Source organism: Pholcus phalangioides, unplaced genomic scaffold, assembly GCF_987345545.1.
Source record: "Pholcus phalangioides strain wild (caught in Gottingen) unplaced genomic scaffold, Ppha-v1.0 ptg000008l_1, whole genome shotgun sequence".
Lineage (NCBI taxonomy): Eukaryota > Metazoa > Arthropoda > Arachnida > Araneae > Pholcidae > Pholcus > Pholcus phalangioides.
The window spans coordinates 44,208,197-44,235,298 of record NW_028301601.1 but is presented as its reverse complement, the minus strand read 5'-3'; the positions used below and the strand labels follow the sequence as shown (position 1 = coordinate 44,235,298).

At 32.6% G+C, this 27,102-nt stretch overlaps 1 protein-coding gene across 2 annotated transcripts; it reads left to right on the top strand.

Annotated features, from left to right (window-relative positions):
• Window positions 1-176: 176 nt before the first annotated feature.
• Window positions 177-27,102, top strand: Cdc16 (cell division cycle protein 16). Of its 2 annotated transcripts, none has more exons than XM_089234711.1 (17): window positions 177-323; window positions 3,624-3,678; window positions 4,798-4,895; window positions 5,872-5,910; window positions 7,522-7,638; window positions 7,998-8,154; window positions 9,362-9,456; window positions 9,571-9,704; window positions 13,687-13,766; window positions 14,439-14,488; window positions 16,862-16,932; window positions 20,487-20,612; window positions 21,380-21,532; window positions 21,681-21,806; window positions 22,210-22,345; window positions 23,639-23,726; window positions 26,870-27,102. In XM_089234711.1, the coding sequence occupies exons 1-17, from the start codon at window positions 198-200 to the stop codon at window positions 27,004-27,006; spliced, it is 1,788 nt and encodes a 595-aa protein (XP_089090837.1). In that variant the 5' UTR covers window positions 177-197; the 3' UTR covers window positions 27,007-27,102. The 2 variants fall into 2 exon arrangements, with proteins under 2 accessions (XP_089090837.1, XP_089090838.1); XM_089234712.1 differs by having other exon boundaries at window positions 181-323; window positions 4,801-4,895.

The window sequence follows — 27,102 nt, the reverse complement described above, 5'->3', positions numbered from 1 at the left end:
CAACACCCAAAAATATGTTGATAGATCCGTAGAACAATAAATACAAAAACATTTTAATTACAAAAAAAAAATTACTGAGAAACAAATAAAAATAAATGTGATTAAAAAGTTAATTTATTAACAAACGGAAAAACAAAAAAATTCTTGACACTTTGAGTCTTTTTCCAGTTACAGCCGTCTCAACGTTCGATTCAGGGATGGCGGGTGAAAGCGATGATAATAGTTTTCAATCTAATTATTCCACGAAGGGAGATGAAGCTGGAACGATATGCCCGCAAACGCTCGATTCCTTAAGGAACATGGTTCGACAGTACATTGATAAGGTAATGCGTTCAATCCCCTCGCTCTCTCTTTCCATTACCGCACCAGCAGTGATCCATTGTCATTGCGTTGATTTTTAAAATTCGGCCTTGATTGTAGAAAAATTAAAATATATATACTTGAGATTTGTTTTGAGCTCCAATTCGCGATTGATTATTTGCGGTGAAATCAAAAGCATACAATTTGATAGAATAGAAAAGTCGCGTGAAAAAAGATCTCTTTAGCGACTCGATTCCATAAGCGAGATCGGTGATCGCCAAATTGATTGGCGATTTTTGATTGCACCAAGGTTCTGACCAGATTGTTGACGTGTGTGTAAATATGGGATAGATATAACCATGAAGGTGTGGGGACAGATTCAGTATAATCCAGATCCCTTGGTGACTTTTGGGAAAATAAAATCTGACAGAAACATAATCCCAGTGAGACAAGACAACGGGAAATGAAATGACGCTTTCTCAAATACTAATACACAAAGGGAGATGGCATTTGAATAGCCTGCCACCTGGAATGGAAAATCTAAAAAAAATTACATTAATCTGGCACCATTATACCTGCCTTGGCGATCTGGATTATACTGCATCTGTAACAAAGTGTGTCTACATGTACACACTGCTTTGTCCTTGAGTGGTTTGCTAGAATTTCCCATCTATGTTCATGGCTGTCACGAAATATTTCGTCGCAAGTCAAGCAACACAAATTAGACGAACACCAAACTTGGGAGGCTGTGCCGATGGATGGAGCCAGGGTTTGACAAATCCCAGGTTGCAATGGTGGTCAAAAAATTGGCATCGGCGTATTATTTTTTATGTGAAGACTGAGTTCTAGTCTGAGGAAAACACACGATTCCACAAAAGGGGTTCACATGTTCTGGACAAATCAAAGAAAATGCTATGGAACAATTTTGTCAGGGAAAAGGAATGCTTGGTGCCTATTCCATTTGGCTGGCGTCTAAATTCTTTTTGATTTGTGAACCCTGGATCCGCAAAAGAACTTGAGTTGCTTTGATTTTGTATAGTCAAGGCTGTAGAAACGGTTGTGCATAGGGTGAGCAAGCGCGAAGCAAATCCATGGTAGCAGAGATCGAGGTAAATGAGCCTAGGTAGACCTACCTTAACAGGTATTTATGTAAGCCTATTATTTGTGCCAAGACAAAAACTAGTTAACTATGCATCCCAACACTACATGGTTATTATGGTTTTTATATAGAATATACTATAAATCACATTATTGCTGGTTCCATTACTGGCAGTTCATTTCCCTGGTACAGATGATACATGGATGACATTGTGATGGCAAACACCTATTCTTGGGAACTGAACTCTAGCCAAATTTTTTGTCTCAGTTGCTATTGAACACTATTTTAGTGCACATTTTGCACAAGAAACTAGGCTTTCTTTAGCTGGCATAAGGCCAACTATTGAAAAGCATTTTCTCATCAGATTCGGGAATATTCATCAATGGGAAAAAAAAGAAAAAAAATCAGTGAGCCTAGGATGCACATTTAAGTTAAAAACATGAACGCAAAAGAGCTGAAACACTGATGACAAGAAGAATGGAAAATAGGGCTGAAAGCAACTTTTGAAAAAAATATTTCGGTCTCCAACAAAAAATTTTGAAAGATCCAAAGTGCCAAGGAAAACCATGGCGTGGCAGTTTTCCTTGAAGAATCATAGCCCTCTTGTAAGTTTTACATAATCAAAAGTCAGTGTAACTATATCTGTTGAGAAACATTCCTTAAGTAGTACCATTTGTTATTTATAGTGATTATTTGGCAATTTTCTCAAGCTAAGTCATTCTCTTTAACCCCCTGTTCATTTATACTTAACCAAACACCATTCTTGACAACCCAAACAATGCGGTGCTCAAACAACTATTTGACAACCTGTTTCTGACAACACATGTTATTTAGAATATGTGAATATCCTATATCAAAATAGAAACATTAGTGTTATCCATATGATATAATAAATTATGAGTTATTACTGTACATCAAGACCGTCGCCAACCAGTGATGCTGTGAAGATTGTCCTGCACATGCATCTCCAAACGAATAACAAATGCTTGCTGTAATTCAACAAGGTTGAATCTCTATCCTCCCTCAAATTATCATGAAAGCAAGCAGTAACTTGTATGTTCCCCGTGAGGCTCATCAAGCCTACTTAGATAAACATCAATGTGCTGGTTCTCATATGTGCACATATTTATTATTATTATTTATACAATATTGTTTGGCCAAGGCCTATACAAGAGGGTGTAGTCATGGAATTTGACATAGGCAATTGATGCTGCATACAAAATCAGAGATGGAAGTACAGTCTAACAGTCTATGGAATTTGATGGAACGTTGTTCCAATCAATAATTGTATGGATGGAACTAAATTTGAAGCAATCTGTGGATGCAAAAAAAAAGGTTTCAATGTTTGGGAGTGATTGAGTCTATTGGAAAAGTGTGAAGATTTTATTAGAATGTGGTTAGTGTCAAAGTTAAAATAGCCGTGGGTAATTTTGAAAAGTAATGAAAGCGAGCAATATATCTACGGGAGCTAAATGGGAGGATATTAAGTTGCCGTTTGAGCTGTGTTGTGGAAACAGAGGAAGACCAGCAGTTTAAAATAAAGTGGGTAGATTTATTTTCAATAGATTCCAGCTTATCTATGTTGCTTTGTGTATAGGGATCTCAAATTTCGCATGCATAGGAGAGGACAGGAAGGATATAAGTTTGGAAGCATAGATGTCGGAGGTGGAATATTTGAGGTTACGACAGGGAAAAAAAGTTTTTGAAGGCATTTTTGAAACATATATTCCGTGTGGAGGTTCCAACGAAGGTCTGCAGAAATTATCACCCTGAGGTATTTGTAATGGGAAATCTCTGTGATTAAAGAATTACTAATAGAGTATTGAAATTCGAGGGGAGATTTTTTACGGGTAAGTTTCATGAAGACTGTTTTGGAGATGTTTAGGGGTAGTTGCCAAGACAAGCATCATTTGGATATAGTGTTAAGGTTGTGCTGGAGAGAATCTTGGTTGGATCTGCTGCTGTAAGTTCTTTGATAAATAGCGCAATCATCTGCGAAAAGTCTGATGGAACAATTGATTCATAATGGTAGGTCATTAATGTAAATTAGAAATAATAGAGGGGAATAATATGAATAATAGGGGAAATACAATTAACAAAATGTTGTTTGCCCTTAAATACTTGATTAGTGCTAATATACCCAGCTCTAAATGTTTAGTATGATGTCTGTGTTGTTGTAATCCTTGTATGATATTTTCACAAACTTTTCTTAATTCTTTTCCAGCATCTTTATGATTCCGCTCTTTTTTGGGCTGATAAAATTGCAACCTTATCCAATGGTAAGAACTTGTCTAAGTGTAAATTTTCTTTTTTTTTTCATTTTATTTGCAATTGAATTTCTATTTTAGAAGAAACTTGTTTGTTGATGCCTCCTATATATACTAAGCTGGGTACATGCTTGCAATGTCCTTGAGGGATTCGCAGAGTTCTCACATAATGTGGACAAGACAGCATCTTATGTAGCAAGTAATAAATCAACTTCCACCAAGATTCCTAGGGAAAAGAAAAAGGGCAAAAGCATTGCATATTTATTTATTACTCAATGCATAGTGTGGGTCTAGCATAAAACAAAATCTATCTGAGAAGCGAATGGAAGTTCTTTGTTTGCGTTTACTAACTACATAAAATCCTCAAAATGATCTCAGGATTATCATGTAGGCCTATTACATTTTTCTATAGAATAATTATTTCGAAATTGTGAAAGTGATGGGAGCATGGCTTTATCTGGTTTTTCAGGTTCATTTTTCAATGAAGAAAATTTATTTCAACATTGTGCATACATGTAACCAGCACTGAGTACGAGTAATAATCATTTAATTTGAGGCGGCTCGAGAAAAAGTCTCAGGCGCCCCAACCATGTTTTTCTTTTTGGTTAACAGTTCTTTTCGTCCTTTCAACTCTAATTTCCCACCCCTGCATTTAGTGCTAGAGCTGTGCATGCATTTGAATGAAATAATGTTCTTTTTAAGTATTAAAAAATAAGCATGACACACATATTCAGATCATCAGTGTGAATGCCTGTCATGCCTCATTTTTCATTTTGTGTGAGAATCGAGAATCAATTTAGTTTGCAGCGTGCCATCAACAATGTGAAATCAAGATGGCTTGACAAATTCTAGGTTGACTTGTGTAATTGTTAAATTGGAGTCGGAGGACAATATAAAATTTCCAGAATTAGCGCCAGCATGTCTATTAACATAAAAAAGGAGTCGATAAGTGTCAGACAAGTAGGATTTTTTTTTTCACTCAAGAAATAGTGGCTGGCGATTGGCTGCTAAGAACTTGGCTATGGCTTAAATTATTTTTTACTCGTCAAGATTTGGTTACTGTTCAAATTCACATCAAATAAGAACCACATTATTGATGTATTATTCATTTGGATTTGTATTCTTGTTTAGAAGAAAGTCAAGACATATATTGGTTAGCCCAATGCTTATATTGTACAGGCCAGTACCACAGGGCTGCATTATGCATCAAGTCAAGAAATCTTCATTTGGTAAGCCGTTCTTAATATAAAAAGAAATTAGTATCTCATGCATTTATGAAGTGACTTTTCTTCACCTTAACAATTCATAGAATAACAGTATCCTACTGCTCTTAATTTGGCGATATACGTAACCAACAACATTCTTTCCATCCCCAACAACCATTCACATAAAAATCGTTATTGCCAACAGCAGAAATTTATGTAATAAACGATACGATAGCATTACATCAGCGCAATAGGAACAATATTCTTTAGCAGGGCCAGAACTAGAGGAAGGGTAACTGTCCCAGGTGGGAACAAAGAACACTGTTATGAAACTATCAAATTTTAAAGTTGGGGGGGGGGGGGGGTGCGGCAACAAATATCATGGTTATGACCATGTCTTTAGTATGATACATTCTCTAACTTATGAACAGGATCTTTTCTGTGCATTGTCTGCAAGTCCAAATTATGGTAATTCAGGATATAAATGTCAAGGCAGTCCTATAAGAATTGAAATGTTCAGTCTAGGTTGAGGAAAAATAATATTGAAAAAAAATCCTTATTTTTACAAATAATGCAAGTCGAATAACCACCTTTTGTTCTGTATATATTTCAATAACTTTAAAAAAAAATTGTGCAATGGAGACTTCCAAACAGAATATCTTTGTTTCGGCTATAAATTTGTTGATAACATGTGAGGTCTTCCTCTGTATTTCTCTGTACTTTCTGAGAAATTAAATCCCCTATTTTAATTTTATTTATTTATTATTATTATTATTATTATTTTTTTTTTTTTTTTGGGGGGTGGACACTGGCTCTATTGTATGCTTTTTCTTTGAATAGTTTTCTTTTTGTCTTGAAAAATGTCCAATCAGTTATTTCTACCCTATTCAAGCTAGATATGCCAGATTTTCTACATTAAAATTCCTACATAATCTTCAAAATTTAAAATAAGAAAAAATTCTTTTTATAGATATGTAATGAAAGATTTTATCAATTTCAGACTGATTTGGACTGTCGCCATTTGGCTGCTTTGTCACATGTGAGTATTTAAATAAATATTTCTGAATTTTTGCCAAAAAGTGTCAGTGCTGATTAAAGATCAGCATTGTCTCATGCAATCTCGAGTGGTGATGCAAAAAAAGACTAAATAGAATTATATACCTTGCTCTTTTTCATTTGAATTCGGTGGCGTAGAAACTTAATATGTGTAGAATTCTATGCTACCGATTTATTCATGCTACTGATTGATTTATTCAAATTTTTCAATATATGATTATTACATTTTCAGTTTTTTTTTTGGTTGAAATATTTTGATTCAGATTATTTTTATTCATGAATATTTTTCAAAAATCTCTTATTAGAATTTTCCCAATAACAGATATTCTTCAAAAAATTATTTGTAATTATTTGTATCCCATAAAATAAAATAAGCCAAAGATCGATGGAAATAGTGTTATGTGAATTATCTTGAATGATGTTCAAAATAATAATCTATTCAAAAATAGAACTAACTAGCTATAATACCTGGTGCTGCCCGGGTTTTCTTCAATGAGGTTTTTTGGATAACGTGATATCTCCCTCTTTCTTTGAGGGACATGCAAACCGTGTCCAAGTTAACCAATATTGTGACTTCCTGCGTGATTCAGGAAATAAACAAATCTAGATTTAAAGAAATGTAGAAATGAATATGTATTTTTTCCTCTTTTTTTAAGGGATGCTAGGTATTTTGATTCCCCCCCCCCCCCCGAACTTCAAGTTATCCATCTGCCTGTTTCAGCTTTCAAATATGCTTAATTAAAGCTGTGGATTTTTTTGATGTACTTTTTACGGGTATATAATTAATTTTAAATATGCTAACCCACATGAATTTATGCAGTTCAATATCAAAAGACAATATGGGGACATTAATTTCCATGCTTGAGAAGATGTAAATAAAAAGTTTAAATCAATGTTATTGCATGGACATCAAACTCAAAAGTAGGTCTGGCTAATTACTTCATATTTAATCTCCTGGGCTTTGTATACCTCTAAGTGAACTCAATATTTCAAAATCGAGAATTCTATACAATTTTTAAAATTATTGATCTGACAGGAAACCCCTACCAAATTTCCGCAAAACCATTGTTGCCCAACGTTTTTTGCCTATTTGGAGCATTTGCCCTGCTCTGACAAAATTTTAAAGTAGCCTATCGTTCAAGTCGAGTCCCATTTGGTATATATGCAAAATTTGGGGACGATCGATCTAAAATTGTAGATTTGTATAGAGAACACACAGAGACATACATATACAGTCAAACCTCGTTAATGAGTCACTCTTGGGAGAGAAAAAATATGACTTAGTAAGCGGAGTGACTCGTTAAGCGGAGTAAGCCATAGCTGTGCCAATTACAATTGGGAGTTCCAAAAGTGACCCGGTAAGCGGAGTGACGTGTTAACCGGGTGACGCACTAACGAGGTTTGACTGTATACAGAAACTCAATATTATATATATAGATTTATTGCTTGAATTTTATTTACTTAAGATTTTTTATCATTATTAAATTTAGCATTTGTGTATGGTGGGCACACAAAAACATTTAAAGCTTTAATCATGTTAAGCATTGTGCTATGTTTTCCTTGTTATTAAACCTTTTCATTTTTTCTCCTTCAGTATTCAGGAAAAGAATATAAAGAAGCATTAGAGGTCTTGAATGTTGATTTAAATGCAAACAATATCATAGGCAGGCCGAAGGAAATACTACAAATAAAACCAGCCGATGAATACACTGTAAGGATGAATGAATACATTCATTAAGGACATACTATAATACATATTAAGAACTGAATAATTATTTTTTTTAGTAACTGTTTATTGCAAAACATAACATCAGGCGAAATACTATACTGGATTTTCTCAAATATGAATGTGCATGCACTTTTTCTCCTCCGAAATTGAACGTTTGGAGGATCATATATGCACCTCATCTCTCTTTGTAGTAACTGCAAACTCTTCCTATATACTTGTCACCAAGTTGTATTATTAAATTATTATGCACTTTTCCCCCTCTTTTTCTAACTTATTTTAGAAAATTGAAATGATGTTTTGTTTATTAATATATTTATTTTTAAAATATCGATTTTTTTCAGACAAGTGCCATAGCATTACTCAAGGGTAAAGTGTATGAAGCCATGGACAACCGTACTCTAGCGGCAGATTCTTATAGAGAAGCATTGCAACATGATGTATTCTGTTATGATGCTTTCAATTCATTAGTCCAGCACCAGATGTTATCTAAAGAAGAAGGTAAATTTGAATTTTTATTTCTGGAAATGAGGGTTATCCTCGAATACAGGATCATTGACATTTTTTTCAAATGTGAAATCAGCCACATCCTTTTATATCTCCCAATGACCCTTATATCTTGTGCTTTAATCTCAAATTTTTAAAAAATTTAAATTGTAAATTTGAGTCAAGAGATGTGACTTCTAAGTTAGGTTTGACATGTAGACTTCATATGTATACATAATATGTGTAACATTAATCATATCTCTGTTTTTAATGTTTTAGAGTTTGTAACTAAAGCTCATAGCTGAATAGAAAATTAAGATTTTACTGCCTAAAAGAGTTTAGTGCCTTAGAGACCAATGGTTTGTTAAATTAGTTATCAGGTCCATAAAATGGTCACAACAAGAAAAATACAGTCACTGCTTGTTATAATATCCCCCATCATTCTTTTGAAAAGGGGTCATTCAACCATTCAAGTATTATGTAAGCAGATTTTCAGTCATTTTTGCAAAAGTCAGCAAAACACTGACCCCCCCCCCCCCCCCCCATCAACAAAATTTCGTCAGCAGCTTAGAATATTTCATATCTTCAAAAAGGGGTGGTTGATGACGCAAGCAACCTTCAAACCTCCCTCCCCCTTGTCATCAAATGTCAGCAAATCCGAAACCCCCCCCCCCTTGATGCTGGCGTAATACTTGAATGACCCCAAACCAATGCTGTACCAGGTATATTAGGAAGAAAAACATGATAGGACAGTCATTATGTGAATTTTTTTTGTTTTGTCTTATCATTATAATGGAATGGTCGCTATAATATGGGGTCGGTATAACGAGCATTAACTATATTAAGTTGAATCAAATGCTCTCTGAAGTCACAGAGCATTTGATTCACTCCACCAGTTTAGGGGAGAGATCTCAATACATCGTTTTTTCATGTGAACCCATAAGCTCCTATATCGTACTCATGACCATCATTCAATCTGAATATTAAGAACTGGACACAGAATCTGTGAATTTATTTTGTGTGTGAAACAGTGCCACAAAAAGGAAAAAATACTAGGAATGTTTTAGAATGATGGTTAATGAAAGTTTTTTTAATTATGTTTGTCTATTTTAAGTCCAATATATGTGGGTATATATATTAAGTCTAATATATATGTGTTTTAGGTTGCATGTATTTATTACACATAGCATTATTAACAAGTGTGATTTTTTTTTTAATCCAGAAATAGAACTTTTGAACTCCATGTCATTCAATAAGCAATGTTTAGATGATGAGATGGAACTTGTTAAATTCTTGTACGAGTCTCAGCTGAAAAAAGTAGGTTTTGTTCTTTATAATTTTCTCTAACTAGTTCATTGTTAATGTTGTATATTTGAAAACATACAGTGTAACGTGTCTTTTGATTGTTGGAGTTTTGTTTTCTCATCCTAGTATGACAAGCCAGGGGAATTTTCTGTGCCTTCTGCACTTTCACCACTGATGAACAATTTGGATATTGCTACAGTTCTAGCTGAAAGAGCCTATTACAATTGTGATTATGACCAGTGTTATTCAATAACATCATCGTAAGTTCATTGAATTTCAATTTATTAAGCAGAGTTACTCAAGTACTTTTAAGTCATTTATCAAAATCCAATTTCATTTGTATAATGCTTAACTGGATTTCAAGTTCGCGTGGGCGAAAGAAGGGAAAATATTTCTCCGGAGGGATGAAACTTCAAGAGTAATCAGAATAACAAACCAAGAACATTTGCAAAAGTTAGAATCAAGCCACAGTACAAATGATCACAGAGAACTTTCTCGAAATGCAGGACCAACGACCTCTGGAGGACATTAGTGAAGCAAAAAAATTTATGAACTGCCCCAGTGAACCAAACTCAACATTGACGTTTCTTACATTGAATATCCAAAGTATAAGAGCAAATTTTGACAGTCTGGTGGTATTTCTTAGAACTTTAAATGAATTAATAGATATTATATGCCTAAGTGAAATATGGATTGAAAGTGAAGAATTATTTAATTACTATATTGACAATCTTGAGGGAATAATAGATTACTATTGCTATATAAACAGTAGAACATACAATAGAGCCGGGGGAGTAATAATGTATATAAATAAAAATATCAAATCAATACAAAAGAAAAATGTTAAATTTTTAACTGCTGAAGAATTATGTATATACCTCCCTGATTATGACATTGATTTATTACTCTTATACCGTTCGCATTCTTTCTCCATCTCACAATTTAATGATGAATTAGAACAAAATTTACAGAAATTGAAGCAAAATACTTTAATAGTGGGTGATATTAATATAAATTTACATGGAGATGATAACGAAACTTCTCAATATCTTAACATAATGGCAATAAATGGACTGGTCCCCCTTCACAAAAATATAACAAGAGAAACAAATAATAATAAAACATGTTTAGACCATGTATTCTATAGATCAAAAATAAATTCAATAGAAAAATTCACAGTGTATAAAACTCAGATAACAGATCACTATCCAGTATTAGGATACATAAACTTTTTACAAAAGAAAATAGAAGAAAATGAAAAAAACAAACATATAAAAATAATAAATTATGATAAATTTGAAAAATTCATTGAAAATATAAATTTCGTTAGTAGTGTCATAGAAGAAAGATGCATACAAAATAAATACAAACGATTCGTGGATATCATACAATCAAACTCTAATTTATGGACGAAACAAGTCAAGATGAAACCCACAAAAAGTAAAAAAAACTGGATCACAAAAGAAATAGTAAATAAAATAAATTATAAGGAAAAATTATACAAAAAATACAAAAGGTACCCAAATATTATGTCATACGAGCAAGACTACAAAGAATACAATAAGGAACTGAAAAAGTATATTAGAAAAATAAAACAGGAATATATCAGAGATACTTTTACGAAATGCGAGAATAACAAAAAAATGCAATGGAAATGTATAAATCAGAATATACTTAATAAAAGTGCAAAGCAAAATATACTCCCAATCTGTGATAACCATAACATTTTAGCGAAGAAATTTAACGAAGACTTTGTTACAAGAAACTTGGAAGAAATAGAAATAAACACAGTCTGTAATTGTGAAGATGACCAAACAATGACTAATTCTAACAATTCTATGTACTTCTTTGAAATTAACGATTATGATATTGATAAGGTTATGTCAGAATTGAAGACTAATAAAGCAAGTGGAATTGACCAAATTACCCCTAAGATGATGAAAATAATTGCCCATTATCACGTGGATGTAATAAAAAACCTAATTAACTCATCTATAACGGAAGGAGTCTTTTATAGTGATTTAAAGTATGGCATAGTACACCCCATTTATAAATCAGGAGAGACAAATAACTTACTGAACTATAGACCCATATCAATTCTTCCAATATTTTCAAAAGTAATAGAAAAGTGCATAAAAAAACAGCTCGTGGATTTTCTTAATTATCAGCATTATTTAGCTCCTAACCAATACGGGTTTCAGAAAAGTAAGAATACAGAAATGGCCATCTTAGAGCTGTGCAATTATTTAAATACCGGGTTCAACTGCAATAAATTTTCTATAACGATATTTCTGGATTTAAAAAGAGCCTTTGACTACGTAGATTTAGAGATACTCACAGGAAAATTGTCAACAGCTGGTATACGTGGGAACATATTGAGCTGGTTTAAATCATACTATTCTAATAGGAAACAATCAGTTAAAATAGGTGAAGAAATGAGTACATTCATAGAAGTAAAAAAAGGTGTCCCCCAGGGATCTGTGCTTGGCCCGATATTGTTTCTCATTTACATAAATGATATATTCAAACTCAACATAAATGGTAAATTAATCTCATTCGCGGACGATACAGTACTGTATGTTGTAGACACTGAAATTACAAATTTAATAAACAAAAGTTGAAGAGGACCTATTTAAAATCAGTAACTGGCTCAAGAAAAATAAACTAAAACTAAACATACAGAAAACTAAATACATATGCTTAAAAACAAGAAACATAAATAGTTTGGCAAATTTAAGTATAAAAATTCATGATCATTGTCCGTGTCAACATATATTACAATGTAACTGTCAAGAAATTGAAAGAGTACATGAATACAACTACCTAGGGATAATAATACAAGATGATTTAAAATGGAAATCACAGTGTGAAAAAATAATAAAAAAATTAAGAATATATGCAGCAATTCTTTATAGACTAAGAGACACAATAGACAATAACTTTCTAAAAGATTTATTTTATGCTTGGATATATTCAACAGTAATATATGGAATCACTGCTTGGGGAGGTGCATATCAAACAGATATACAAAAACTAGATAATATATATAACAAGATAAGATCCCAAATAACAAGCACCACAATAAACACCAACAAAACAGAATGCCATAAGCTAACTATAAGACAAAACTATGTTTATAGACTAATAAAATTTTCATTCTTAAATAATAATTGGTTAGAAATGAAACAAAATAGAATGTCGTCTAGATTAAATAACATATATAAAGTGCCAAAAACAAATAAAACGTTATTTCAAAAGAGTTATAGATACACCGCTCCAAAAATAATGAATCTATACCATACAATCAATCATACAAATAATTACATAAGATCTAATAACAATATATTCACGTTTTCTATGAACACCAGTCTAGAATCTATATTACAACAATAATACAACCACATGATACAATCCATCTGTATGTAAAATTTCTTTGTAACATAAATACAAAAAAAAAATACAAAAAAAAAAACAAACTGTATATTGAACAATTATAAACCGACCTAAACCATAATAGGCTGTTGCTAAGAAAAATAATCTACGAAGAAACCCTGTAGACCTACTGGAAGGACAAGCATGTCCCTTGAGGTCAAAAGTGTATGTTTAATGTGTTTTTGTATATGCTTGTATATATGTTTGTATGTTATTAAAAAAAAAATAAATAAAAAAAATAAATAAATAAATAAATAAATATAAAAAAAAACATTGTTCTCTTAATTACTCTGAGGGGAAGAGTGACTTATAAAGTTTGTAATGTGAGGGACCTAAAGAGTGTGTAAGCATATACACTTCTCAAAACAATTGGGAAATATGTATTATTTATTTAAATTTATTTAATAATTCCCAAATAAAAACTATATTTCCCCTAATTGTTTTGAGCAGCGTAGTTCCTTGAAAGTTTAAGGTCAGCATCGTAAATTTGATTATTTTTAGATTTGCATACAAATGTTTTCAGAACCATGTTTTTCTCTCAAACATGTATGTTATGTCTTAATTTTTGATTATCTTTCATGCTAAAAATTTATTTTCAATGTTTTCTTGCTAGTTCATAAGCTTAAGCTAAAAATTTTACATAAACATTATTCTGAAAAAAAATTATGGTGTCTAATATCAAATATATGGTTTAAAATATCAATGTGTTGTGTGTGTTTACGAGCTTTCATAGAAATGAATTGTTTATATTGCACTCTGCCCCCATTTTTAATATTTCCAGGTTTTGAATTTTTTTTACTTTTTTGATAGTGTCCTTGCCAAGGATCCATTCCATACATCTTGTTTACCGATTCATATTTCGTGTTTAATGGAGCTTAATAAATCTAATGGTAAGTTGTATGTTGTGGTTTATGATCAGTATGAAAATAGGAGACAAATAATGCCATGGGTTTGGTTTTTGTGTATGAAATAATGTGTAAGAAATGTTCTGACTCTGAGTTATCTAAGAGTTTTTCTCTTGCAAATTAGTTTGATACACATTCAATCAGTAGTCTAGTTCAAAAATAGTTCATTGGTAGTAACCACTAGTATAAGCTGATTTATGGTTTTGCTACTCTTCTCCCATTCTAATTTGATACTCTTAGCCACTAATTACTGAAGTTTACTGCCTCTCGCGATAGCCCAATTAGCTCCTTCCCCCACCCTTTCCTCATTGTAAATTCGACTCTCACTACTAGATTAGTCTATATTTTTGACATCACAAAAAAAGAATTTTGACAAATCTGGTAGGGAAAAGAAATCTTAACGGGGCAAGAAAATAAAGTTAAAAAAATAAGTTATTATTTTGTTCATGCAAGGGGAAAAACTTCACTTACAGTAATAAAACATCTTTACACATAGAGCATAATGTGTTTTATTTCTCTTGTAATATAATACAGCGTTTTTCATATGGTACTGCTTGTTATTGATCAAATAATATGAAATACTTGTTGTGTGTGAAAAATATATGTATCATGTTCTTCATAACAGAATCATGATACTTTTTTCTCTTTTTTTTATAGCCCTCTTTTATCTTGCACATAAATTAGTTGATCTTTATCCAGAGAATGCTGTAAGTATCCAACGAATTTCAAGTAGCACCTTATGTTGAAAAAAAAACTTGGATGTTTAAAAAAATTTTTGTTTTTAATTTAAAAATTAATATGCTGTATGGCTACCCTTTTCTGCAATTTCAATCTCCACTCTTCTTGACATACTTGCAATAATACTTCAGGAATTTTTTTGCCATTCTTTCTTTAATACGAAAATTAGATGTGACAAAAAAATCTGTCATCTTCGCAAGGATCACAACCGGAATTCTGATTCATCCCAAAGAAGTTTTCTATCTGATTGAGACCAGGTCAGGAAATGTTTTCCCTTAACCGAGTTATTAAAGCTTTGCTTAACTCACTGTACAATTTCTATGAATCGGTACATGCTAGAATGTGTGTTCTGAATGTATGTCGGGGCATTAATGTGATCTGTCACTTATGTGTCATGCAAGGGAATAAGGAAAAAAGACTCGTTAGTGAAAGAGGCATGTAAGTGAATAACATTATTATGCTATATCTTTAACCAGAAGTGCAGAAAATTGTCTTATAATTGAGAGGAAACGTGTTAGTGAGAGATCACTGTGTGTTGTCAGTGTGCTTCATTTGTGTTCCTGTTGGTAACTTGCCATCTGCCTTCCATTTTTTGAAGTGAAGATGGTGAATGCTTGGAACAGATACATCCCTACCTCCTTACCCTGTAGTAGTGGAATAGTGTATATAACACCAAATTATCGGGAATGAGCAAGTATGTTTTATCATTTATACTACTAGTCACAAGAAGCACTAGTCCAAAAAATATCAATTTGTAATTCATCCTCTGTTCAGACACTTTCTTTTAACATAATGTATACGATATGTATACGGTATATACATTCAGATTTGCCTGAAGATTGGAATAATGGAATGATGATTCTTTACAAAAAGGGTGGAAAAGAAGATATCAATAACTATCGACCAATCAGTCTGCTATTAGTAATTTATAAAATCTTCACCAAAGTGCTGACATATAGGCTTGAATCCAAATTGGACGAAGCTCAACCAAAAGAACAAGCAGGATTTCGAAGTGGATTCAGTACAATGGATCACATCCAAACAATCAGGGAACTTATATAGAGACACAAAGAATACGAATTACCATTGTGTATGGCCTTCATTGTGATTTTGAGAAAGCGTTTGACTCTTGTCTTCACATCTGCTGTTGTTAAAGCGCTAGATGTAATTGGGGTAGAGAAGACTTACATCGATATCAAGAAAATATATGACAAAGCTATTGCAATGATTCATTTGGATAAAGAAAAAGCAAAGATTAAACTTGGAAAAGGAGTCAGACAGGGTGATACTATCTCACCAAAACTCTTTACCGCTGTTTTAGAAGTATTCAGAAAACTGGATTGGGATAAAAAAGGAATTAAAATAAATGGAGAATTTATTTTAATTCCTTTTCTAATTCCAACTTTTAATTTATTCATGAGCCTGATGCTCTTGGTTAATTTTAATGACGGAAGTGCGAGTTTTGGTGTGGGATAGCTTTCATCTCTATTTGTAGGAAATAGGTTCAGGTTATTGCATCCAGCCCACCAGAAATTTAAAAATAATAGTATAGAAATTTTCAATTTTAGTGTTTTAAGAAAATTCATATAAGGGAGTTTCTCTTTTTTGCTTATGGTAAATGTAATGGGGAGAATTAAAATAGAAACCGATTCAAAAACGTTTACATACATCAAAAATGGAACACACATGTAACAATTATGCACAAATTTATTAAAATATGCTTATTTGTATTTTCGCAGTTGTAAAGGATAAACCATTATTTCACATTTGCAATGAAACCACGGCAGTCTTCAAAGTATACAACACATTCCGCCACTTCATTTCTAAGCATAAAAATTCCAATTATGAATCAATGTCGGAATATGCCTGGCCGGTCAAAATTTTTTGTTTTTTGGCCCGCTCCTGAAAAAATTTGCCCATCGCTGATATAGGCCATAGATTCAGCTAATCATTTTATTGATGGAAGTGCAAATTTTTGTGTAGGATAGCCATGGTATATTTTCCCCTGTTTATCCATAGATTCAGCCAATCATCAACTAATGTGAGTGATAATCCATTTTCGAGAATGGTCTCTGACCACATGTTTAGATCCTCTGTCAGTATCATACGTGATGACAGTCAATATCCGATAGAGTATATGACGGTCACATGTGATGACTAACTTCCATGGTAATCATTCTATCAATTCAAAATACAAAAATATATTTTGAGACTTCTAAATTTTTTCTCTTTCCTTTTAATATTTTTATAATGATAAACATATTATTAAAATGTTCAAGTTTCTCTGTTTGGTCTTTGTCCAAATTAAAATGATGTTGAAAGTTTGACCCTTTTCTGCATAGATTTCATGGTTTGCTGTTGGTTGCTATTACATTCAAATAAGCAAAACGGATGCAGCAAGAAGATATCTAAGGTATTCTTATCTTTTCATATGTATGTCTGATTTCATGTTTGTATTAAATTAGCTGTTTAGATAGTTGTATTATCTATTTTTATATGAATATGTATCTGCCTATATAATTTCAGTTGAGTTTTTCAAGTCAATGAGGATCTGTGTACATATACAAACTGCATGAAAGGATTTAAAATTCCACTCAGGGAAAAGGGGAAGGAAAAGTCTAGCGTATGAAAACAAACATCACATAGGAACATAGCAACCCCATCCTATTAGTTACACTTTCCTTAGGATAGTTCGTAATACAGGAACAGCAAATGAAAATCAGTTAGCAACGTTTTATAGTGACTGCACATTATTATAATGATACAGATGTGGGATACTATAGTTACACAATTACAGTTCTATGTACATTCTTATAGGAAGCGATCAAAGTTTTGCTGTGCTCATGACACGTTGCAAATGTTGCTGATACACCCAGCTACTACAATGAATCTTTCTACTAAGGTCTTTATCAGAGGCAACATAAGTAAGGTACTTACTTGCGTTGTCCAATCGCTGATGCGAAGTGTCAAATTTTGGATTGCCAGGCTGTGATAAAGGAAAATTCTTTTCCAAAGTAATTAGAGCCATGTTGACTTGTGCTATAAATTAGATGCATGTCAATAAGTTTATGGTACATTGTGATTATAGGTTTTCAGGGGTGCCACCGACGCGCTATAGCTCTTGAAATACCAGGAATTTCTGAAAAATACACATAAAAATTTGATTCATGTGTCCCATGGGATGCTTTCTTTCCTAGTTCCAAGAAGAAGAAAAAAGTAGGGGGAGGGGAAAACATCCCTAACTTTTCCCCTCACTGTCTATCATGTTTATGCGACCTTAAAAAGTAGTTTTATTACTATGAAGTACAAATGAATTATTTTACTGTATTATATTGATATATAACCCGGTGGGGGATTTTTAAAAAATAAGATGACAGTATATCTAGTTGAATTCCTAAATAAGGGCTGTATACTGAATTTTCCGATTTCTGAGAGTTTTTCACCCCATGGGTTACATACCTGAAATCACTGTACTTTTGCAGTTATCTACCGGCATTCAAAGAAGGTGTCTGTACAGCACAAATTTGTTTCGTTCCTACAAGATTGTGTATGTGCATTTTCTGAACGGATTGGAACGGCCGTTCTAATTGTAAAAAAATTTCTGAGATTGGTGGGGGAAAAATACTGAATATCTAAAAACTCTGCCTTAATTATCCACAGTTTTATCATCTAGCCGCTATGCGGTCGTTGCAATTTCATATTGCAAAATTGGGGTGTGTATGCTGAATCACCCTTTGGAGGGACATAAGGATTTTTTTCACAGAAATTTTGGATCACTGACACTCAAAAAGAATTTTATTGACAGATAGTATAAGAATGTATTTTTTTTCCTTCAATATTTTAATTTCCTACAAAAATACTTAAAAATATTCTTAATTTTTTTATCTTTTTGGGGGGGGGCGTAGACCCCCATGTCATCCTCAGATTTTGATTTTGGCGAAAATCTGGTTTTGGAACCCACGGTTGCACAGTGGTAATCGGCTAAATATGATTATCTGAAGTAATTTTTTGTTTAAATTACCTTAGAAAATCATACACTTTTACATCTACCCCTTTGAGAAAAAAAAAACTCTGTTGCCATGATGATCACACAGACCTACAACACAAATATATATACATTAAATTTAAAATGCACACATTAGCAATTTGGAGGATAGATGACACCGCCTACTGAACACAAAACACACCAAACACAGAACACACACAAGCACACTCATAAGTTTCACCAACACAAATCTGACTTAGCTCTCATATTCAGGTGTGAAAATATATGGCGGTTAAGTGGTGGTAGACCACAGTTGTGGACCATCAGGATAGGAAAAAGAAAATCCTTCACCAAGAAATTGCTTCACAAGGATTATATGAATATGGAATCAGAAGATATGAAACTTCAGAATCATTTACTTCAAATTTAATCAGAAAATATTATTGAAAGAGCTAAGATTTTTTCAAAATGGAAAATGAATCAGAAGAGAATTTATAGACTGATTTATTAGTAAATGTGCCTATAATTCAATTATATCTGTTTTAGATTTATTACATGTACTAAATTCTGTATGTTAAATTCTCAGTGTTAATGGGTTTCTTTGCAAGCTTTCTCTACTTATAAGCTGGTAAATTAATTTTTTTTTAAAATGAACCTTTAGATCGGACATGTTTTTAGAAATGAAGTAAGCTAATTTTGCCCCTTTCCCCCTCCTTATGCTCTTGTTAAAATGTTCTCTGGTTTAGTTTAAATCATATTGTATACGCCTCCAAAAACAATGTTTGCTTATTTAGATATAGTTATTCTGTTTAAAAATATATATATTTTACACCAATCTACACAAACGTTTAAGGAACAGAAATTTGCTCTTTCTTCTTGACAAGACTGTTTGACTTTAAAAATACTTTAGGAGCAACCCGATTATGCGTATTATTATTATTTTTTCAATAAATGTTTATAGTAAAATATGACAAATATGGGCATTCATTAGAGATGGGACAAATAGTGATTTGCAGAGAGAGAGGATAACCGAATGCCGATTATTTGGCTAATGTTTTTGCCAAATACAGAATATTCGGCAGCCAAATATCAATTTCCTTAAATTTCATAACAATTATAAATAAAATAGGTTGTTTTGATTACAAATAAAATTACTGGTAATTTCAAATGATTGGTATTGAATTTTTAATTATGCAATTTATTATTTAAATAAATATCAAAAAACTTGTAAGTGAAAGATTTTTATTGCAATGATACTGACAATCAAATTTATTATTTTAATATTTACAGAATCATTTTTATTCTCAACACTTGTTACAATTTTACATCTGGGTGTGGCAGTCCAGATCTATAAGATACTCGCTTATAAGCTTTACCACTTATTATTATTTTTAGCTCATCTCTTGCCTCTTTCAGTAGCTCAATATGGATCTTGTCTAGGTACATCCTTAAGTTAGTGAACACGTATATATAATTCATTCTTACTTCCACCTTATGCAGTAGGATTGTATTTTCAGTTCCATGTTTTCCTTATCCTAAAAATTCACCCTGACATAACCTCTTTCACAGAAAGGGATAGGCATACACTAAACAATAAAATATAATGAGTAAATTTTCAATTTATGGGAAAATTTTCAGTTAATATAATTTTTTAAATTAGTTTGGATTTACACAGATATTCGGTTGAACTAAATATTCAGCAAAAGAGCTGAATATTTATCCCATCTCTAGCATTAATAAGCTTAAGCTATTATTTTTATCTCATTTTTATGAAATACATTTGTGATACATAGGCCTATCAATAAATGTGTATTAGTAAGTGTACATACAAGTTAAGCTTGTTTTATGGAAAATGTTATTTCCATATAAAGTTTTTCCTAGCTGTGATACGCAACTCTTCTGATGTTTCTTTGAATTTTATTGGTTTCAATATTCATTTAATTTTTGCAAGAATAAATTTTTATTCAATATATTACTTATAGCAAAGCAACGACGTTAGACCGCGTTTTTGGTCCTGCTTGGTTGATGTATGGACATTCATTTGCTGTTGAAAATGAACATGACCAAGCTATGGCCGCTTACTGTAGAGCTTCACAACTCATGAAAGGGTGAGTAACGTTGCTTGTTGGTATATAGCATTTTTTGAATTACAGTTACCTCTCAATTTTATGAACTGACACACTTTTGCAAACCAGTCATCTAATCCTGAAGAGTTTGCCATTTCTTTTAACATCTTTTCTATTTAGACTTTGGATTAATGCCAACTAATTTTTGAAGTCCATTTGAGTTTGGAAATCAAACATTTATTTCCTTTGCTGATAAAAACAGCTATTGAATTCATTCCACAATATTGTGTTTGAAAGAAAATAGAAAAACTCAGAAATCTACTTTTTTTTTTATTACTATGTCTATCTCATGCTCACTACTTATCACACATATGTTTCAAGATAAATACTTCATGAACTAATTTATTGAAAAGCAAAATTGTCTTCTAAGTAATACTTTTTCAAAATCTTTCTCATTTTATTTTGATATCCTTCTTAGCTAAGAAAAATTAACCATGTAGCCACATATATAGAATTGTTTCTCAAAATGTGCATCGCAACTCCTTGGGGCAATGCCAACCTTTATCATGGGCATTGTGGCAAACTAGTATATTGATTTGCGTGCCTATTTATGCTTTGAAAAAGTGAGGATTTTTTTTAAATGGAAAAATATCAACCAAACTATTCTGGGAAGCCACAGATGAATCATGAATTGGGTAAGGGAGTTGCGAGTGATGAAAGTTTCAGAATCACTGACATATGGTATCGGTATATTCTTTATCCTTGCTATAGTATTACATGTTATCTACATATTATCGATCATATTCTAGGTGCCACCTACCTCTGTTGTATATAGGTCTGGAATATGGGCTCTCAAACAATGCAAAATTAGCGGAGAGGTTTTTTCAACAGGCTCTTGCAATTGCTCCTGAAGATCCATTTGTTCTCCATGAGTTGGGAGTTGTTTCCTATCAGAATCAAGAGTGAGTAATCTGTAATTGTGATTTTTTTCTGTTTTGAATCGTGTCTTTCTGATTGAATTTTATAGTTTGTCACAAAGATGTTTTTAGTATAGTTTTAATATCTTAAAAAATTTATATATTTTTTATATACACGTTCGTTTTGCCATAGCTATTCTGGGGCCTTACAACATTTTGAAAATGCATTAAGCAAGATTCAAAACAGTGAACAAACAGTCATGCCGGAAAAATGGGAGCCGTTACTGAATAATTTGGGCCACACTTTTCGCAAACTGAGGTAAGATCAAATTAAAAATTTTAGGTTAATATTTAATTTTAATTTTTTTAGTATCATGAAACCTATTTTCATACCAAATTTTTTTTTAATGCTGTTGGACAGAAAGAATGAATTATTATCTGAGATGGGTGATTGAAATTATTTTTTATTCAGTTGATCCCTCATTAGTTTTGCATAAAGCTAACAAGTCTAACTTGACAGTAATATTGTAATTCAATTGTAACTTCTTCCGATTCATATCTTAACCAGGATTGTATTCAAAGCTGTCAAACTAAATGTGTGGCACTGTTTTTTACTTTCAAATATCTGTAGACTTTATTCTTTTAATTGTATGAATTCTGTGGAAGCAAATTTTGCAGAAGCTATTGAATTTATATTTTATTCTCCTCGATTTTTTTTCTAGGAAATTTGATGAGGCCATAAACTGTTACGAGCAAGCACTTGTACTAGTACCGCAGAATGCCTCAACTTTTTCAGCTATAGCTTATACCCATAGTTTGATGGGTGATAACTCTAAAGCTGTAGAATATTTTCACAAGGTATTTTTCAAATGTAATCAAAAATAGTTGCATGTTTGCCTGTGTGTATGAGGTGCATAAGAGGGAGGGAAATTTTATTGCTGAATTTTTTTTCAATGTCTGTGATGCATCTAATTTTCATTATGATGTTTCATGTAAAGAAATATACTGGATAGTGCAGGAAATATGGTGCAGTAAAGCTCCTCTTAACATTCACCCTGCATATGCAATCATCCCTCTTTTACAGCTAAAAAATTTCCTGGTAAAAACCCGTATTTTTTAAACTATGCTTAATCACCCTCAGATACAATCACTGACACTATTTCCCATCATTCATTCCATTGGGTTTGAATCCCTATAGCGTATTGTACAGATGCGAGTATTGTATTTTTTTAATATACATGTATTCTGTATTTTTCTAAAATATTCCCCTCCAATCATTTCTCCCATTAATTTTCCCAGAATAAAGCTCTATTATATTTACTTATATAGCTTTGAAAGTTAATTTTTAGCACTTCTTGTTAATTCTAACCCACTGCATATTTATTAAAATTTATTTTCCTGACCTTAAGAGATTATAATGAATTTGTATTCAAAAAAAATTTCTTATTTTTTATTACTGCTGAAAAATAGTTGAAAATTTGCTCAAGAGTAATGCCTAATATTTAATCAGTATTATTATAAAACTCTTGATTAACTTTCAAAATTAAGTTTTATTCAAATGTAAGTGTTTTACTTCTTGAATGAAAATAATTTGGCACTTACACAAAGTTGTGATGAGTAAAAAAATCATACTGTTTCCATGAAAACCAATTTTTCCCATTTTAAATTGCATATTTGTATAAAAGTATATACAGTGAATCCCACTTATAACATTCCCTCTCAGAACGTTTTCGTGCTTAGCACGACTTATTTTCGTGGTGTCAACTAATACTCATCTAATTTCTTGTTTAAAGCATTTTCCAGTGTTTTTTATGACATTTTTTTGAAGGAAAAAAAAATGTTATAAGCTGGATCTATTGTATAGTACCAGTTTCAATGGCAGTCTCTAGCTTATGTTGTTAAAATCACAGTTATTTCCAAATACAGAATTTTTTTAATGATGGGAACCCCTTTTTTTATATGATCACTCCTCTTTGAATTTTTTGTCCTGCTAGTGTCTGCGAAAGAGGGGGTTTCGCTGCATATTAATTATGAAAAAAATTACTGTTTTTTGGTCTGGAAGAATATTTACCATTGTATTTTATTATCATTATTTTATTCTAGAAGCAAATATGCTGGCATTCAAATGAACATTCTATTTATTTGCATTAGGCTTTGGGTATCCAAAGAGATGATGTTTTTTCAAGTAGCATGCTGACGACACTGATCGAGATGTTGGTGAAAGACAGTCCTTGTTCAGGTGAGATTTTGTTATACCCACAATGCTGCAATACAGAAATTTCATTTTTTTTAAAGCTGAATTTACAGGGCTCCCGGCTGGGAAGTCTGGGAAATGAAAAATGATTGGGGGAAAATGTAAAATACTCGATGGAAAGTCAGGGGAAAGTTCTGTGAAGGAGGAAAAAAAACTCGAAAACAAAAATGTGAAATTTGAAAAGTTATAGTGTATGAAATGGGCAAGGGCATGTGAGAAAGTGTCTTGAGTTTACTGTTTTTCCATTCAACTGGGAAGGAGTACATAACAAAATAAATACTGCTGCCCTTGTCCTTTCCCCCCCCCCCCGGTGATAAAAATTTTGTTTCTTGTTGTAGCCCTAAGTGTGTGTCACTAAAAATAGTTACTTTTAAATTCTCCTATTCAAAATGTTTTTATATTCTGCCATCTACCGAATTCGTCCGAGTGATCATCTGGAGATTATTATTTATCTGGTTCTTTACCTTCAAAAATAATCACTTAACAAAAATTCAGAACCTCCCTTGTTGCATCACAGGTGCCGCCATTCAGATGCAATAGTGTATATGGCAGATGATGGCATTGCATCATATAAACACAAATTATTGGAGAGAATCAAGTACACAGGCCCCTCATACTGGTACCTTCAAGGGAAGCAGGCACGGGACCAGGGTGATGTGTTAGGAGGGGTGATTTATTGTGTAGGTCTTGAAATCACATATTTTACAGGACAGAGCAGTTTTTTTCTAATAATTATTATTCTCTTTAGGGGAAGGAATGATCACCCCCTCTGGATATACGCCTTGAAAAGTGGTGATAAGAAGGAGACCCCTTTTTATTCGAAAAGGTCCCATCATAAGGAAGAGTACTTCCATTACGTCTTAAAGATAACATTTTTACCCTTAAGTTTGTCCCGGGCATGTGCCTATCTGTAGTTCCAGCTGTTTCCCATATCAGAAGCTGAATTACAGCAGCCGAGAAGTAATTTAAAATCATCTTTATATTTCATCTCTTAAAATTAAAATAATTTTGATAATGATGCATTATTAATGACCTAGGGCACTCCCCATATCATTTAACCGAGCTCATTGGTTGAGAACTTTTCACGGGTCCCCTCTACAATAAATTTATAGTATGAAAAAAATTAATAATTGTCTAGGGGCCCATGGGCTTGAGTACTTTCTGCCCCTCATCCATCTTTATAGCTCCATTGGGGAAAGGCCTTGATCATAACAATGTCAAAGCATGTGAGTTCCGATATTTTAACAAACGTAAACAAGCACAGGGAAAAAAACTCCCCAAAATAATGCAAAAGACATCGACAGAAAATGCTAACCTGCTCATTTTCCCTGCGATCTTGTTACCAAAAGAAGATAAACAGAATCACCCATAGTGATGTTTCATTACGTAACCAGGAAAAAAATAGATATGAATAATTTTTCTTCACCGAAACTTTTTAAAACATATCTATTCAATCTCTTTGACTTATTTTTACTGTAAACCCTTGTTTATGTACCAATTTTTTAAATTTTGGACAAAAAGGCTCGTTATGACAAAGACTGATTCTGTGTTTTCTTACTTTAAAAAGAGGTTTGACTATGAAACTCATGTAATTTATGTGGCTTCATTATCACTAAGCATGTTTGTCATCACTGACATGGTTTGAAGTAATAAAATGCTTGAGAAATTTCTGAAGGAATGCATGTGCGGAATGAGAAAACCGTGAATAGCCTCGTAATACTGGCCAATGTAAAATTAATATGCAAGACAGCTTTTCAATGCTGATCGCATTGCACACTGAATGAATTCATTTTGTCGAAAACATCAGTGACAATGACAATCATTAGTAGAGTAATAAAATTTCATAATTACCCTGGCAAAAATTTCTGTTGCCTGCAATACAATGATGACTCCCAACATCATTTCGCAGGGCCCCTAGGCTGCTATCTTTGATGGACCCCCTCAAGGGTCTCTATAGAAAATTTATAGTGTGAAGAAACAAAAAATAATCAGCTTGGCGTGCAGGCTGGATCCCTATGTATGAGTATAATCATGAAAAATGAAGATTCCTTTCGTCATGCGACACTGCATTTTTACTGCATTGCATTTGCTGGTTCAAAGATCCATAGCAATGGGTAATGAATAACATATGATGATGAGCTTTTTCAAAAGAGTACCTTTGAATTGGTACAAAATGAGTGCTGGAGAAAAGCAAATACCATGATATAACCTCTGTTCACACAATAATCAAGTGGACAGTTTTCTTATGCGAATATTATTATCCGCGTAAGAATACTGTCCACTGCAGCATGTTTTGCAATCATATTAGGTCAAAATTACCGCTACTGTCACTCTAGGTAGAACTTCATTTTACCACTAAACTAAGAAACCTAGAGCATTTATATTTTAGGAATTTAAGATCCTCAACAAGATGAGAAAAGTCATTATCTGATATAAACCGTTCGGGTGTAATGGCATGTCAAAATGGACTTGTTCCATCATTCTATTGTTAAAGCGCCGTGGTAGTCTGGGTCGGAACCTCTGTATTTTCCTCTTCAAGTGTTATGTTATCTCACAAATATTGTGGTACCTTTAATTGTCAGTGTATTAGTAAACTGAAGCTGGACTGTAATTGCAGTTTTTTCAGTACAAAATGATTTTCAGGTCCTGGTGTAAGTAGTCATTTTGTATTCAAAAACAACCAATTGAGTGCATACTGTTTAGAAAATGACTCATGAAATGATATTCGGGCATGTTCCGAAAGACAGCAAATAAATTGAATGGTAAAACTGTCTGCAGTGATTGTGTTTCGTTTTTTATGTAATGAAGGCATGCGGAAATATAACAGTATTCTCTTTAAACCAGCATCAAGCATTTTATGTCTTGGTGTGGCGGCATCTGCCTCAATACAATTTGGTATTGAGGCAGATAGTATTTCAGTACTTCAGCTAGTATTGATTGTCCAGGTATAACATTTGCTTCAACTAGTTGATCTTGCTTTTGTAAATTATCCATTATATGAAATTATCAAGTAACTTTTTTCTTCATTGTAAATTATGGATTTATGTGATCTCGTTTTTAATATTAAATCGTGCAATGTGTAGTACATTCGTAAATTTACCACTCGCCAATTTTTCTTTATTACACAGATATTCCAGATGAAATACCTTTCTATCAGTTTCCACCAGAAGAAAATGTAGTCAGTGAGGAAACTGTACTCACAGAATCAGCGAGTGATCATACTCATAACACAAGTGTCTCGATGGATGTCGAAATGGAAGACTGACATCTGACTTTTTGCTCTCAAATTTTGATTCATTTGTACAGTCGTCATGAGGCCAATCTATATTTATGTTCAATAAAATCCATTTTTATTTCATGA